The following is a 13,982-nucleotide window of genomic DNA, read 5'->3' on the forward strand; positions in this document are numbered from 1 at the left end:
TTTAGATTTATTTTTATTTATTAAATTCTCGCCCTCCTGCCTTATTTGTGCTTGGTGTCTGCTCTCTGTTCATCTTCTTTCTTTTTTTAGGAGGCACCAGAAATCGAACCCAGGACCTCCTGTGTGGTAGGCAGGCACCCAGCTACTTGAGCTACATCCACTTCCCAAAGCTATAACTTTTAAATAAGCAGAACTGTCTGACTTGAAACCTGAAACTCTGGAAGGTTGTGTGTTCCCCATCACTGGGAGTTTTAGGCAGAGGCTGGATACCAATGGTCAGAATGATCAGAAGAGATTCCTGCCTCAGATGTAATGTTCTTCACTTAGTTCCTGAGTGGATAGTTCACCAAATTCCCAATAAGTCAGGTAGAAATGAAGATTTTCAGTCTTCTCTTGCATAAATGAAAATAGAAGGAGCTTTTTGTCTTTAGGTGAGGCCCCCTGAAGCATACTGGTTTAATCTCCATAAAGCCTGATGATAGGGAAGGTTTTGTGGTGACTCAGCAAAATCACCAGTTTGAGAACACAGGCTGTCAGTTGACTAAGATCCAGAGCTCCTGATCAGACAAGAGCCTGTTTGAGTTTCAAGATGCAGAGACTTTGGAAGCCCTCTGCTCCACATTATACCTTGGCTCCCACTTCAGAATTCAGGCTGTCCAACTCTTTCTCCACCTCTCCCACACTTTCCATTTACACATCCTTTCTCAGAAATAGTCCTAAGACTCGCTCACGAATCTGCTTGGTCTTGACACCATAGATGATGGGGTTGACCATGGGTGGGAAGAGCATGTAGAAATTGGCAAGAAGAATGTGGACATGGGGGGCAGCCCGGCGGGCCACACGGTGCATGACTGAGGAGATGACCACAGGTGTATAGAAGGCTAGAATAGCACCTATGTGAGACACACAAGTCCCAAATGCCTTATAGCGTGCCTCCTGAGAGGCAAGCTGTAGAACTGCCCGCAGAATAAAGATATAAGATAGGCTAACAAAGAGCAAGTCCAACACTACAATAAACATGGCCACAACAATGCCATAGATATTGTTGAAGCGTGTGTCTCCACAGGCAAGCCTTACTACAGCCATGTGCTCACAATAGCAATGAGCAATTGTTGGGCCCCGACAATAATGGAAGCGTCTGAGGAGAAAGGGGAGCGGAGTCATGAGTGTCACAGCCCGAAACACAGCAGCCATGCCAATCTTAGTGATAAGGGGTCCAGTCAGCACTGTGGTATAGTGCAGCGGCTTGCAGATGGCTACGTAGCGGTCAAAGGCCATGGCCAGCAGGACAGCTGACTCCATAATGGAGAAGGAGTGGAGAAAGAACATCTGGACCAGGCAGGCATAGAAGTTGATTTCTCGATCCCTGAACCAGAATATGGCAAGCATTTTGGGCAGTGTTGTAGAAGAGAGGATCAGATCAATGGCTGCTAACATGGCCAGGAAGAGGTACATGGGCTCATGGAGCGCTGTATCAGCCTGGATGATGAAGAGGAGGGTGCAGTTGCCCAGCACAGCTAGCGTATAGGCTGAGCAGAAAGGGATGGAGATCCAGATGTGCAAGTGCTCCAAGCCTGGGATCCCAATCAAGAAGAATGCAGCTGGATGGGTTGAGGTGCTATTGGAGGCTGACATAACTCTTGAAACTTCTCCTTGTCAATCTGGATAGGTTTTTTCTTTAATCATCTGTACACAATTCTACTCTCTATATAATTAAGGATTCAGGCTCTGATATTCAACCTGGGACAATTAGTTCTTGTTCGCTTTCCTAAACCTTAACCAAAATAATTACTATTCTTCATACACACAGATAAGTATAATCCATGCTTCCTGCTGTCAATGAAATTCTCATTGAATAGATAGAATATTAATCATAATTGAACTGATATCACAAGACAAGAAGGCAGTTGGATGGGTTGAGGTGATATTGGAGGCTCTCGTAGTTATTGGCAATTCTCCTTCTCTTGTCTGCTTCCACAGGTCCCCTTCCAGACAGTATTCAAATCAGAGGAATTATAATGTTCTAGTTCAAACTCTGATCACTCATTTCACACTTTTTTTCTTTTTCTAGTCCCTTAAATAAATCAGAAAATCATCATAATGTACATGGAGAAATATAACTGCAAAATTCTTTTCTCTCCTTATTCTTTTCCCGTTTCCTTTCCCTTTCCTTGCCAAAACACATAATCAACATCATCTTTCACCTAGACTACAAAGCTTCCTAATTTGTCTTTGAGTTCTGAATATTCTCCCTCTCTAATTGATTTTCCATACTTTAGCTAAAGAGACCATTTAAAAGGGCAAATTATAACATGCCAGTCCTTGCTTAAAACCTTCATGGAATTGCCATTGATCTTGGGATGAAATCCACTCTCTAATCCTGGCATGGTCTGGTCCCTGCTCACTTTTCACTTCATCTTCTTCCATCTCTCCCTTCTTCACTATGCTCTAGTTATATGGCCTTCTGCTAGATGCTAGAGTTCATAGATTTCTTTTCCAGTCATTGATGCCCCTTGATTCTGCCTCTGAATTGTCTCTCATACTGCATTTCTCTCCCTTCCCATTTGCCTTTGAGAATTTTTATCTTATCATATCTTGCTTGCATAAATATAAAGACCTCCTCTCTAGTTTTCTACCTCCTGCTTCAATCTATCCATTACAGAACAAAGCACATATTTTAATTCTTTGATGAAAACTATTTATGGAATTCCATTGCTACAAAAAGAAAAAAATCACTAAACATGTTTACAAACTTCTTCCTCCCTAAACTGTTGACTTCACCTATCACCCTTCCCTAAAACATACACCCTAAATTCATTCATACTGATGACATCTGTCATCCTGAAACAGCCATACTTGTAACTCATACTATTTCTTTGCAATGCTTTCCTCTGTCCCCTTTCATAATCTTGCCAAGATCCTGCCAAGATATTGGTGAAACCTTCCCAGACTCCTCCAGGCAGATTTTCTTAGTCATTTCAATGAAGATTTACAGATTAAATAACACAATAAGATTATGATCTGCATTTCCTATGCATATGTCTGTCCACTGGTCTGCCTGTGAGTTCTTGGAATTCAAAGGCTTCTCCAAGTCTAATTTAGATCTGAACATTTTCAAGTCTTTAGGACTTGTCTTTAGGATGGACAACATGGAAGTCCTATGACAGCAAGGCAGGGTTTTTAAAAAAGTATCCGTGATACCTATATAGGTGCTTGTTAAGTATTTCTTATGGGAGCAAGTGTTGCCGTGGGGGGAGTGGGGGGTGGGGGCGGTGGGGTTAAATGGGACCTCATATTTTTTTACTGTAATTTTTAAAAATAAATAAATAATTTTTTAAAAAAAGTATTTCTTGAATGAATGAATGTGCTCATATACATGCAATCATCCTACTCCTAAATGAATGTGCTTCTCCAATTCCAAACAGGTCTCACCTATTCCCTGAGTGCTTCTGTCTCCATTATTTCCCATGTGCCCCTGGCCTTCCAGTTTATTTGCACACACCCCTAAACCTCACAGATTACGTATTCTGTTTAAGATGTCTAATGATCCATTTACCTTTTTTTCCTGGTGCAGCTAAAATATACAACTAATTCCATTGAAGATATGGCTCTGTTTATCTGGTTTTCTCCTGCCCCAACATCCAAGAAACTGCTTAACACAAGTACTTTGTCCAATCCTTAGATTTTATTGTCCTATGCTTATTTCCTGCCTCAAAAGCCAAGATATCAGCAAATGTCCAAAGGAATTGTGTCATTTATTTCTTTGTCTCCCCCCAAAGTGTATGTGGCTCCTTACCTAAAGGGTATTTAGTGCTGTTATTATTTGGTAGGTTATACCTTTGTCCTGAGAAGACTTTAAAATGATGGTTTTTGGACACTGAGACCTCAGATGGTCATGAACTAAATCTCATATCTTCTGCCTCCTACTCTGGACTCTATATGCAAGACCATGCTGCAAAAGTAAAGCTAGCTTCTAATGAAATCTTTAATAAGCAAGATTTGTTAAACATGGCCTGTTCCTCCTATTTCCTTATTTCATGTTTCTCCTTTATTTTTTCTTTCTGGACTATTACAGCATCTTTGACTGAGGTAAGGCTAGAATGTAGGGTATGAGTAAACAGGGAGCAGTGACAGGAAGAGGAATTTGAAAGATTTGGGGTGAGCTTGTTAGCTGAAGTTTTCTAGAGGTGGTTCCTAATACCTGCCACAGAAGGGAGCACAGGCCTAGGAGATAGGGAAGGATTTCTTTTAATAACAGTTGGAGAAATGCTCTGAAGTTAATAGAAGATGAAGTATCTGAGAAGTATAGAAAGAAATTCTCCTATTAGATGGGTATGTCCAAGATGAAAATGATAGAAGACAAAAGAATTGGAAAGTGAGATAATGCCTGAGATCAGTATTGTGTTTTGGTCCTGAGGGGTAAAGGAGAGTTCAATTCTGTTCTGTGCACTACATTGCCCATACCCCTAACCTAGCCCAATACCCTCAAACATTAAACACTCTTTTCCAATCAGGTCTCTGCCTAGTCCTTCGACATTCCCTCTAGTGAGTACTATTTCAGTCTGGAATCTGCTATTATCCTGCTTGTGCCCGTTTTCTCTACAAACTCCAGCTGACATGCTCTGACTGTTTCCCTTAATGTGTACCCCCCTTTTGCATTTCCAGTACCCTGGGAGCCAATTGATCCCAGCATCAGGAACCCCACTTGTTTGTTCTCTTTCACCCCGTCTGTGTCAGCTCCCTTACCGTGCTATATTCCTGATCCTCCCCATGATTCTGGCCCAATGTGTTCTCACCCTGCATCATGAGGCATGATTCTTGACATTTTCCATAGGATTCAAGAAAAACTGATGCTGTTTTCTTCTCTTAGTGAGAGAAAGGTAGGAAAGAGGGAGTTTGAAAGGAAGGGTCTGGCTTTTATCCTCATAACCCATTACTCTTTTCCCCAATGAAAAAGGAAACAGCAGCTCCCGCCTCTGAGGAGCATCTTCAAGAGGTCCCATGACAGATCTGATCTCTTCTCTTAGGGTAACTCTAGGGGCCTTCTCTTCCCAGTCTTCAGTCTTGGGGTTACTGCCCCTGACTTCCTACAGACACTCCTCCCACCCTTGTGGCAAAGTGTAATCTGGTCTTAGTCATCATTGTTTCTCTCTCCATCCTTACTTTTCTTCCCCACAGTTCCTACTTAGAAACAAAAATGCTTAGACCACACAAATGGCTGCCAGCTGTGTGGGCTCTTTCTGATCATGGCTTGTAAAGGTGGGGGTCAGTCATAACTAGTCAAGGTTATCTATTAGCTTTTTGTTTGATGTGATTTAGGGTTTGGGTGTTTTGTTTCATTTTGTGTTCTGATAGGTGAATATCATATGGGACAGAGCTATGGGTTAGGGTTATGGTTGGGATACCTAGGTCTGAGTCCCAACTTGTGACCTTGATAAGACATTAACTTCTTGGTTCCTTGGATAGTTTTTATAGTACTTGAGAATTATCAACCATTAAAAAGAACACAGACAGGAAAAGCTTTTCCTCCTATTTTCCTTGCTAGTGCCTGCTATTTTTCCATGGTCACGAGAAAGGAAGTCAGTTTTCATAGGAGACCCCCTACGTGCATTGACCTGAACTAACTCTTCATGACACTCCCTAACAGGTCCTGCTGAATCTGTACCCTGGTCACCACCTCTTCTTTTCCCCATAGAGATACTCAGATCCTACATTAAGTATCCCAGCTCTTGTCTTTAGAGATAAGGACTCTCCTCTTTCACCTGAAGTCTCTGGAATTTAAGGTAGGACTTCTACACAGGGCTTACATTGCTCCGAATTGGGCTGAGGAGACATCATTATCTCAACCTGAGATCTCACAAGCTGGTATAGGGAGCAGTTAGAGTGGAAGATATCCAGGACAAAAGCTGAGAAAATACAAACTGAGCTGGGCTGGTTATGGTTGAGTTTAAGGGGGTTCAGATTTAAGTCACATGGCCAAGATCCGAGGGTAAGTTCACACAGGCTGAGGTTGTGACAGCACAAGCAGGATTGAAGGAGGACAGAGGTGGGAAGAATAACCAAAGGTTGCAGTGACATGGGAAAATTTTAGGGATATGATCTTGTCTAAAAACAGAGGCTAGGTCAAGAGGTGTGTAACTGGGACTGAGGGGCACAGCCTGACTGAGGCTGAAAGCACACATAGTCATTTAATTTTCTATCCAGTTTCTTTCCATCAGTAATGAAGTAGAATGTTGAGGGTCATACAGATCCCTTACCTATATCTAAAATTATATGATCTTATCTAGAGTTTAGGACAATGACTCTACAGTAGGGGATTTGTCCTCCTTCTTCCCCATCACTACCGATTACCCCCTTTTGTGGAAGCCATGCCATATCTCTGGTCATTCCTCTTCGTTCTTTGACTCTCCTTTGTGCCAAGAACTCCACTCTATGACCACTGCCACCCATTTCTCCTTCTCAAATCAGCAATTCTTGAATCACCTCCCAAGGCCTCTAATACATTGACCCTCTTGCCTTTTTACTCCCCACAGTCTGTATTATATCCTCATTTTCCTCCTTATTCAACTTAGATTCCATAGCTTAATATTATATTAATATTATCAGATCACCTTTCATATGTTGTCAATCCCTTGGCCCTATCTCCCTACTTGTACTCACCTAGCAATCAACCCTGCTCTTTCCAATGCTCTGCATTCTCTGCATGCGACTCCTAGCTGGAGGAAAACATAGAATCATGCTTGCTGGAAGGTCGTTAGGCACAGTAGGCACAGTGCTGTAGGCCCACAATATTTATATGGACCTTTGAAAATGTTTTCACTTTAATATCTTTTAAAATCAGAATAAAATATTAATATAATAATAATGAATATGTAACACTGAATACAGCTTGGAGTATAGTCATCTTTATACCACTACAGTCATAATTTATATATTTACATGCATATGTCTATGTATAATTTTAATGGAATAAGAGACTCCCATGGGCAAAAGTGTCTAACCCCAAGAAAGTCGTATTAGGGCCATGCTCACTGGTCTCACATCCTCAGAGTTGCTGGACAAACCAACATTCTGTAACCTATGCACTTACATATATTCAGAGACATCTATTTTGATTTTTCTCGTTCTTTTAAATCTCCAACCCCACTTTCCACAATCTGAGCTGATGACCTTTCATTTTATTTCACCACAAAATATAAGTATTCAGAAGATAATTTGAAATCATACTATTAAATATACCAAACTACTTGTACATGTACCCTTCCTCCTTTCAATGGATAAACCATCTATACTCCTATACTCCTATCTAAGACCAAAGCAGGGACTCCAACAGATATTTGCACATGAATGTTCACAGCGGCATTATTCACAGTTGTCAAAAGATGGAAGCACACCTAGTGTCCGTCGATCAACAAATAGATAAGCAAAATGTGATATATACACACAATGGAATATTATTCAGTCACAAAAAAGAAATTTCTGATACATGGACATGGATAAACCTTGAAGACATCATGTTGAGTGAAATAAGCCAAACACAAAAGTCCACAATCTTACGTACATGAAACAAATAGAATAAGCAAATTCATAGTCAGAAACTGGAATATAGGTTACCAGAGGCTGGGGTGAATATAGAGAATGGGGAGCTAATGCTTAATTGGTGAATTTTCTATTTGAGTGATGGAAAAGTTTTAGTAATGGATGGTGGTGATGGTAGCACAAGATTGTGAACATAATTAACAGCTCTTAATTATATATGTGAATTTGGTTAAAAGGGAAAAATCTTAGGTTGTATAGGTATTACTAGACTAAACATTTTAAAAACAGAAAAACCATAGAACTGTGCAATAAACAGTGAGCCCTAATGTAAGCCATGAACTATAATTAATAGTATAATCATAAATGTTTTTTCATCAATTATAACAAATGTACCACACTAATGAAAGGTTTTTGCAATAGTGTGGTATATTGGAACTTTGTATTTTATGCATGATTTTTCTGTAAACCTATAACTACTTTAATAAAAAAAAGGTGGGGAGATGGCAAAAAACCAGGATCCATTAAACTTCTTGAAGTAGCAGGCATCTTAAAGGTTCCCAGAGGAGCAAAGTTTCTATGCTCATAGAACAAAGCCTGTGTCTTCCTTTTTATCATCTGGGTCATGTCACCCCCTAAAAGACTTCCCTTTATCATTTGCATTTAAAGTTCTTTAAAAAACATGAATCTTTTCAATCTATGCATCCCCAGGAAAAAGTCAAGTACATAGTAAAGTTATCAATATAAATTTGTTGACTTATTGTCTGAGGTCATGCTTCATGCCTGCCTGTCCTACATTTGATTATAATACCATCTGCACATTCAGCAGCCTTCCCCTAAAACCTAACATCATCATGACCTTCTTCTGAGTACTATCAGAGAGAGAGAGAGAGAGAGAGGAATTACAAAAACTATTTTGTAAGAAGCCAACCGAACGACAATGTAATAATAACAGCAATCTATTTAGGTCTTACCATGTGCTGTGCACTGTACTAAATGCCTTACACATAATATCTCATAACAACCCCACAAAGTAAGTCATATCCATACCCTTTATACATAGGGAAACAAGTGGCTTAAAACTGTTATTTAACATAGCTGTTATTTTATATAAGGCTACACCTGAAAGATTTAAAGTACTCTGTAGCACACAAACAGTTTTAATAAGATGGTGTGTGAGCAAGAGGAAAAGGACTTTTGAATATCAGCAAAGATTCATGAAGGTGTTAACTTTAAACTGCATTCCAATGGTTCCCAGAACATGCCCATTGTGCCTTGCCTGCCAGGTCTTTGCATAAGCTGTTTCTGCTTTTTCATGTGCCTCTTCCTCCAAGTCAACCTCATACTTCCAAACCCTAAATCTTGACTATCTCTTCCAGAGCTAAACCCTCCTCTGCTGAATGAACCTCTATGTCTTTCATATGTCTCTATATATCTCAATGACATGTTATTAGACTTTATGTCTTCCCATCCTCCAAACCAGACTGTGAGCTCCTTGAGAACAGGGATATGATCCTTTATCTCCTTGTCCTAACATCTAATGTAGTCTTTTTGTATGCAGTAGATGTTCAATCAGTGATCACTGATTTGAATAAAAAATGCTTAACATAAATCAGTCAAAATTGCAAATGTTTTGCATATATTGTCTCACTTCATCTTCACAACTTTTTCTTTTTACAGATGCATAACTAATGTTCAGAGAGGTTAAATAGCTTGCCCAAAGGAAACATGGGCAAACAAATATTTGGGATGAACAGTAAAAAATTCCAAAATTTGTTCCTGTGCCTAAAATCCTTTTGAGTTATTTGTTCTCAAGGACCTCTCCCCCTTCCCTCTTCCTACCCACACTGAACTCTCAGGATAGAAGTCTTCTGCTATCCAATCCTTCCCTCCCCTTTCAAGGCACAAATTTCCTAGCTTCACTTTGCTGTCTCTTACTAGCATCTCAGAGATATTTTTAATGCCCTCATCCCCAGAGAATCCCTATTCTCAGCTGGAGTCATAATAACAAGATAAATACTCCAGCTCTTTTGCTCCTACACACTCTAAGCCCTACTGGACCTGAGGCTGCACTATTACTCCCTGCAGGCTTGGTAACTCTTCTGTCTCCATGCTCAGTGCTACAAGAGGCAAACTGTGGTTAGACAAATACCTGACCACCACTGAGATCATTTCTCACTGAGAAAATGAGACCAGCAGATGAATTACGCTTTTCAACCTCTGCTATGTACCATGTAGTATGAATGGAGATAAGTATCTCCCATGATAATCTTCACTGTAGCCTATGAAATAAGGATTAACCTTTCCAGGTCACAGGTGAGAAAGCAGGTGGAGAGAGCTTAGGCAAATTAACCAAGATCACCCAGCTTATGAGTGGAAGAGCTGGGATTTGAATTAGTCTACTATTGATCTTCCGGTAATGAATGCTGACTTCTTGCCAGATAGCTTCCAGAAGCACTTGAACACCTCCAGTGATGAAGAACTTGCTCCTTTGCTCTTGAGGCAGCCTTGTTCCTGGATTTCATCTCTTATTACTACAAATTTTAAGTAAGATATTTTTAATACCAAATACTAGAGCATGAAATAGAGTTATTCTTGGAGGATTATCTGGAGGTCTGGGATACTTTCCTCACCTGGTCTCTGGAATTTTTAGAGGTACAGAGCTAGGAAGTCAGGACTCAAAGACCCTCATTTCCACCTCTCTTCTGAAATCTGAGCATATTGAGCTCAACATGCGTTCTTCCAACTTCAGTTTCCCCAACTTTGCAAATAGAGCTGAAGCAAGGAGAGATTGTGATCATTGTGCATAACTTTCATATCAAGGAACAAGTGAAAGGAAGGGTTGAGGAAATATGAATCAATTACATGGGAGGAAAGAAAGCAGGGCTGTCCAAGTCTTGATCAGATTATTCAGTTCTTAATTCTTCACACCAGAGGAAGGGCACTGAAGATGGACACTCCAAAAACAATGTCTCACCTGAATGTATGTACTTAGGTTTTCTGAGTACAGCTTTGTTCATGCATTTTGCATATCTATAAACACATGTACAGTCATATACTCAGCCGAACACTCACACAAGGTGCTCCTTCATAGAATGTAACAGTTTTACATATGCTGTTGTACAAGGTCCCACACACTCAGATTTCTCTCTGTCCTGAAACTTCACAACCACCAAAGCTGAATTCCCCTCTGGGACCCTTGGGCTCAAGCTGGGCAGTGGAAACTCAGGAGGACACTAGCACAGAATAGAAGACAGGAAACACATGGGGAAGGGGATGATGAGACAAAAAGGGGCAAGATGATTTGTTCAGTATCACAGTAACAGCAAAAGATGGCACTGGGATGGAAAACCAGGCATCTTGGCCCAGGATTCCTTCCCCAGATCACTTTTCATTCCTGCCTCTTTCCCCAAAACAGTTTCCTGTGATCTTTATGTATGGATAACTGATGCTAGGTGTTGCAAAGAATATTGTCTTTAAAGTAGGGGATGGAAATGTGACATCTCCAGAGGGTCCAATTTGTTTTATTATAGCTGTTCCATTTAGTAACTAAAACACAGTCATATTGCATTATATTGGAACCCCTGTTGAGAAAGGTACTTTTCTCTTCTTCTCCTCTCTTTTCTGTCCTCTTTTGTCTACTTCTGTTTCTTATTCTTTTGTCTTTCTTTCCATCTTCATTTTCTCTGCTGTTCCCTTCCTGCCTTTCTTTTGTTTCACCTCCACTCTCCCCAATTCTGTTTGTTACCTGTCTCTATAGAGAGGACAGGTAATGCATGGAAGAGGTGGGATAGAGATGTGTGAAAGTTCAGAACTGTCATTGGACTTACCTTGGCCTCCATATTTGTTTACAGAGAATGATTCTATGCTCCTATTTATTAAAATTCATTTTCCAGCCCTTCTTTCTTTCATACCTTTGATTTTGCCGAAGGTATGTAATCATCTCTCAATAACCATTAAGAACACACATTGTGATCAAAGCATCCGACTTCCATCACTAAGCAAGTCTGCATGATTCCACCTACTTTTAACAGTACCCAAAAGGACACCTGAGGCAAAAACAGTATCTAGTACTAAACATGAGCCAGGCAATATTATCGGCTGAAGCAGGATATAGCTTACCCCTTCACTATGTGCTTTGCTGTTCCTGGTCAGAATCCAGATTCTGAGCCTTGTCTATGAGTTATCATGGGCTTAATGGTTTAACAAATTCATCCAAAATCTCTCTTCCTTCCATTCTCTTCTCCTCAGTACTGATCATCCCACCTTGAAAAGTAGTCACATTTGAGTCTGCTATCTAATATGCCTGACCTTTGATCATTACGTTATCCTTATATTGTCACATAGGCAGATGAATCAGGAGAAAATATTGCTAGTGTAGAGGTAGAAGAGGCTTTATAGGCAAAGAGAAAAATGCTGAAGAATCACTGTGGAGAGGGTTCTGCAGCCATCCAATTCACCTCCCAGTCCCTGTCTAGAGATCACTGAATCAGATAGAAGTGGCAACAACTCTTTTGAACCCTGGTGATGATATTCCAAACTCCTGACCTGTGTCATTTTCCAGTGTCCTACAATCTTCTAATTGTGGATATTTTTCATGAGATCTGATTCAAATATTTCCTGTTGCCATTTCAGTTTCAAGCACATCATAAGGATGAATCCCAGCTGCCCCATTTCTCAAGGCCTACCAGGACTCAGATCAAGTAGTGAGAACTTCTCCGCCTACCCTGCCTTGGCCTAGTCATGCAACTTTCAAACCACAGCCATCAGAACCCAACCTCCTTCTTGCTCATGGGAATTCCTGGCCTGGAGGCATTCCACTTTTGGATTGCATTTCCCTTCTGTTCCATGTATGCCATGGCAGTGCTTGGCAACATGACAGTGCTTCTGGTGGTGCATTCAGAGCCTGCATTGCACCAACCCATGTACCTGTTCCTTTGTATGCTGTCCGCCATTGACCTGGTACTCTGCACCTCCACTGTACCCAAGCTCCTAGCACTCTTTTGGGCAAATGCTGCTGAGATTGCCTTTGGGGCCTGTGCTGCCCAGATGTTCTTTATCCATGGCTTCTCAGCTGTAGAATCTGGCATCCTGCTAGCAATGGCCTTTGATCGCTACGTGGCCATCTGCCGGCCATTGCACTATGGGTCATTGCTGTCTCCAGAGACTGTGGGAAAGTTAGGGGCTGCTGCTATGCTTCGTGGACTGGGGCTTATGACCCCACTCACCTGCTTACTGGCAAGGCTGAACTACTGTAGTCAAGTGGTGGCCCACTCCTACTGTGAGCATATGGCTGTGGTGAAGTTGGCTTGTGGAGGTATACAGCCAAATAACATCTATGGCATCACTGCTGCCACGCTGGTTGTGGGCACTGACTCCATCTGTATCATTGTCTCCTACACACTCATCCTCCGGGCCGTTTTAGGCCTTTCCTCCAAGGAGGCAAGGGCTAAGACCTTCAGCACTTGTGGCTCCCACCTGGGTGTCATTCTGCTCTTCTACACACCAGGGCTTTTCTCATTCTATACTCAGCGCTTTGGACATCATGTGCCTCGGCACATTCACATCCTTCTGGCTGACCTCTACCTTGTCGTGCCCCCCATGCTCAATCCCATCATTTATGGCATGAAGACCAAGCAGATCCAGGATGGGTTCCTCCGACTGCTGAAGTGGGGCTCTGCTCAGTCATGAAGGCTTCAACCCAACCCTGGGATGCCGTCCTTTACTTCCCTCAACCATGGTTCTGAGCATGATGGGAGACAGAAACCCAAACTCATCACTTTGATAAGGAGGCAGAGCACAAGTCAGATGAGGAAAGAACCACCAGGTGATCACCACTTGTGATACAGATATGGTTACAAACTCAGGAACCTCTGTTTAATGGGATAATGGGCCTACTGGCCTGATGTTGGCCTCCCAGAGAATCCTGCTCTGCTGTTCTGATACTGCTCCCATCTTCTGGGTTACTTGGGTAAAATGAGAGCTATGGTTACGGATCTTATAAGGAGAAATAAGCTCTCCTCCACTGGCAGGTTTTCCTATTCTTATAAAGATAACATGGATACCTCCCTCAGTGAGTGCTGAGTCTGACTTGGGGAGACACACAGAGAATAGAGAGAAACAGAACCCTCAGTTAAGACCATAGAGACAAAAAAAAAATGAGGAAGAATAATAGCCATACTATACCCATTGTGCAAATAAATAAGCAATAAGGTGTGATGTCAAACTAGGAAGGTTCTCTGGAAGATAAGAATTTTTATTTTCTCACTGAACATGCTTTATATTTTGCTGAATCCCAGGGTATGGACTTTGTTAGACCAGATACTCTGAAGATGATTGCTCACTGTTAGAGAAGACATACATATAAGAAGACAGTGACCAAAGAGAATTAAACATTTGCTTTTTCTTACTTTAGTCTCATAACCATCTGATGAGGGATATATATT

The 13,982-nt window shown here is 41.2% G+C and overlaps 2 protein-coding genes across 2 annotated transcripts; one reads left to right on the forward strand and one right to left on the reverse strand.

Annotated features, from left to right (window-relative positions):
- Nucleotides 1-690: 690 nt before the first annotated feature.
- LOC101428306 (olfactory receptor 52K2) lies at nt 691-1,635 on the reverse strand. The gene has a single exon (XM_004478401.2). It carries the CDS (start codon nt 1,633-1,635, stop codon nt 691-693), a length of 945 nt encoding a protein of 314 aa, XP_004478458.1.
- Nucleotides 1,636-12,279: 10,644 nt separating this feature from the next.
- LOC101427876 (olfactory receptor 52P1-like) lies at nt 12,280-13,227 on the forward strand. Its single transcript, XM_004478400.1, has one exon. It carries the CDS (start codon nt 12,280-12,282, stop codon nt 13,225-13,227), a length of 948 nt encoding a protein of 315 aa, XP_004478457.1.
- Nucleotides 13,228-13,982: the final 755 nt, after the last annotated feature.

The sequence above is a fragment of the Dasypus novemcinctus genome, chromosome 10 (genome assembly GCF_030445035.2).
Source record: "Dasypus novemcinctus isolate mDasNov1 chromosome 10, mDasNov1.1.hap2, whole genome shotgun sequence".
NCBI lineage: Eukaryota > Metazoa > Chordata > Mammalia > Cingulata > Dasypodidae > Dasypus > Dasypus novemcinctus.

Excerpts from the sequence above, each read along its gene's own strand:
- LOC101427876 (XM_004478400.1), top strand. The coding sequence starts at position 12,280 with ATGCAACTTTCAAACCACAGCCATCAGAACCCAACCTCCTTCTTGCTC.
- LOC101428306 (XM_004478401.2), bottom strand. The coding sequence starts at position 1,635 with ATGTCAGCCTCCAATAGCACCTCAACCCATCCAGCTGCATTCTTCTTG.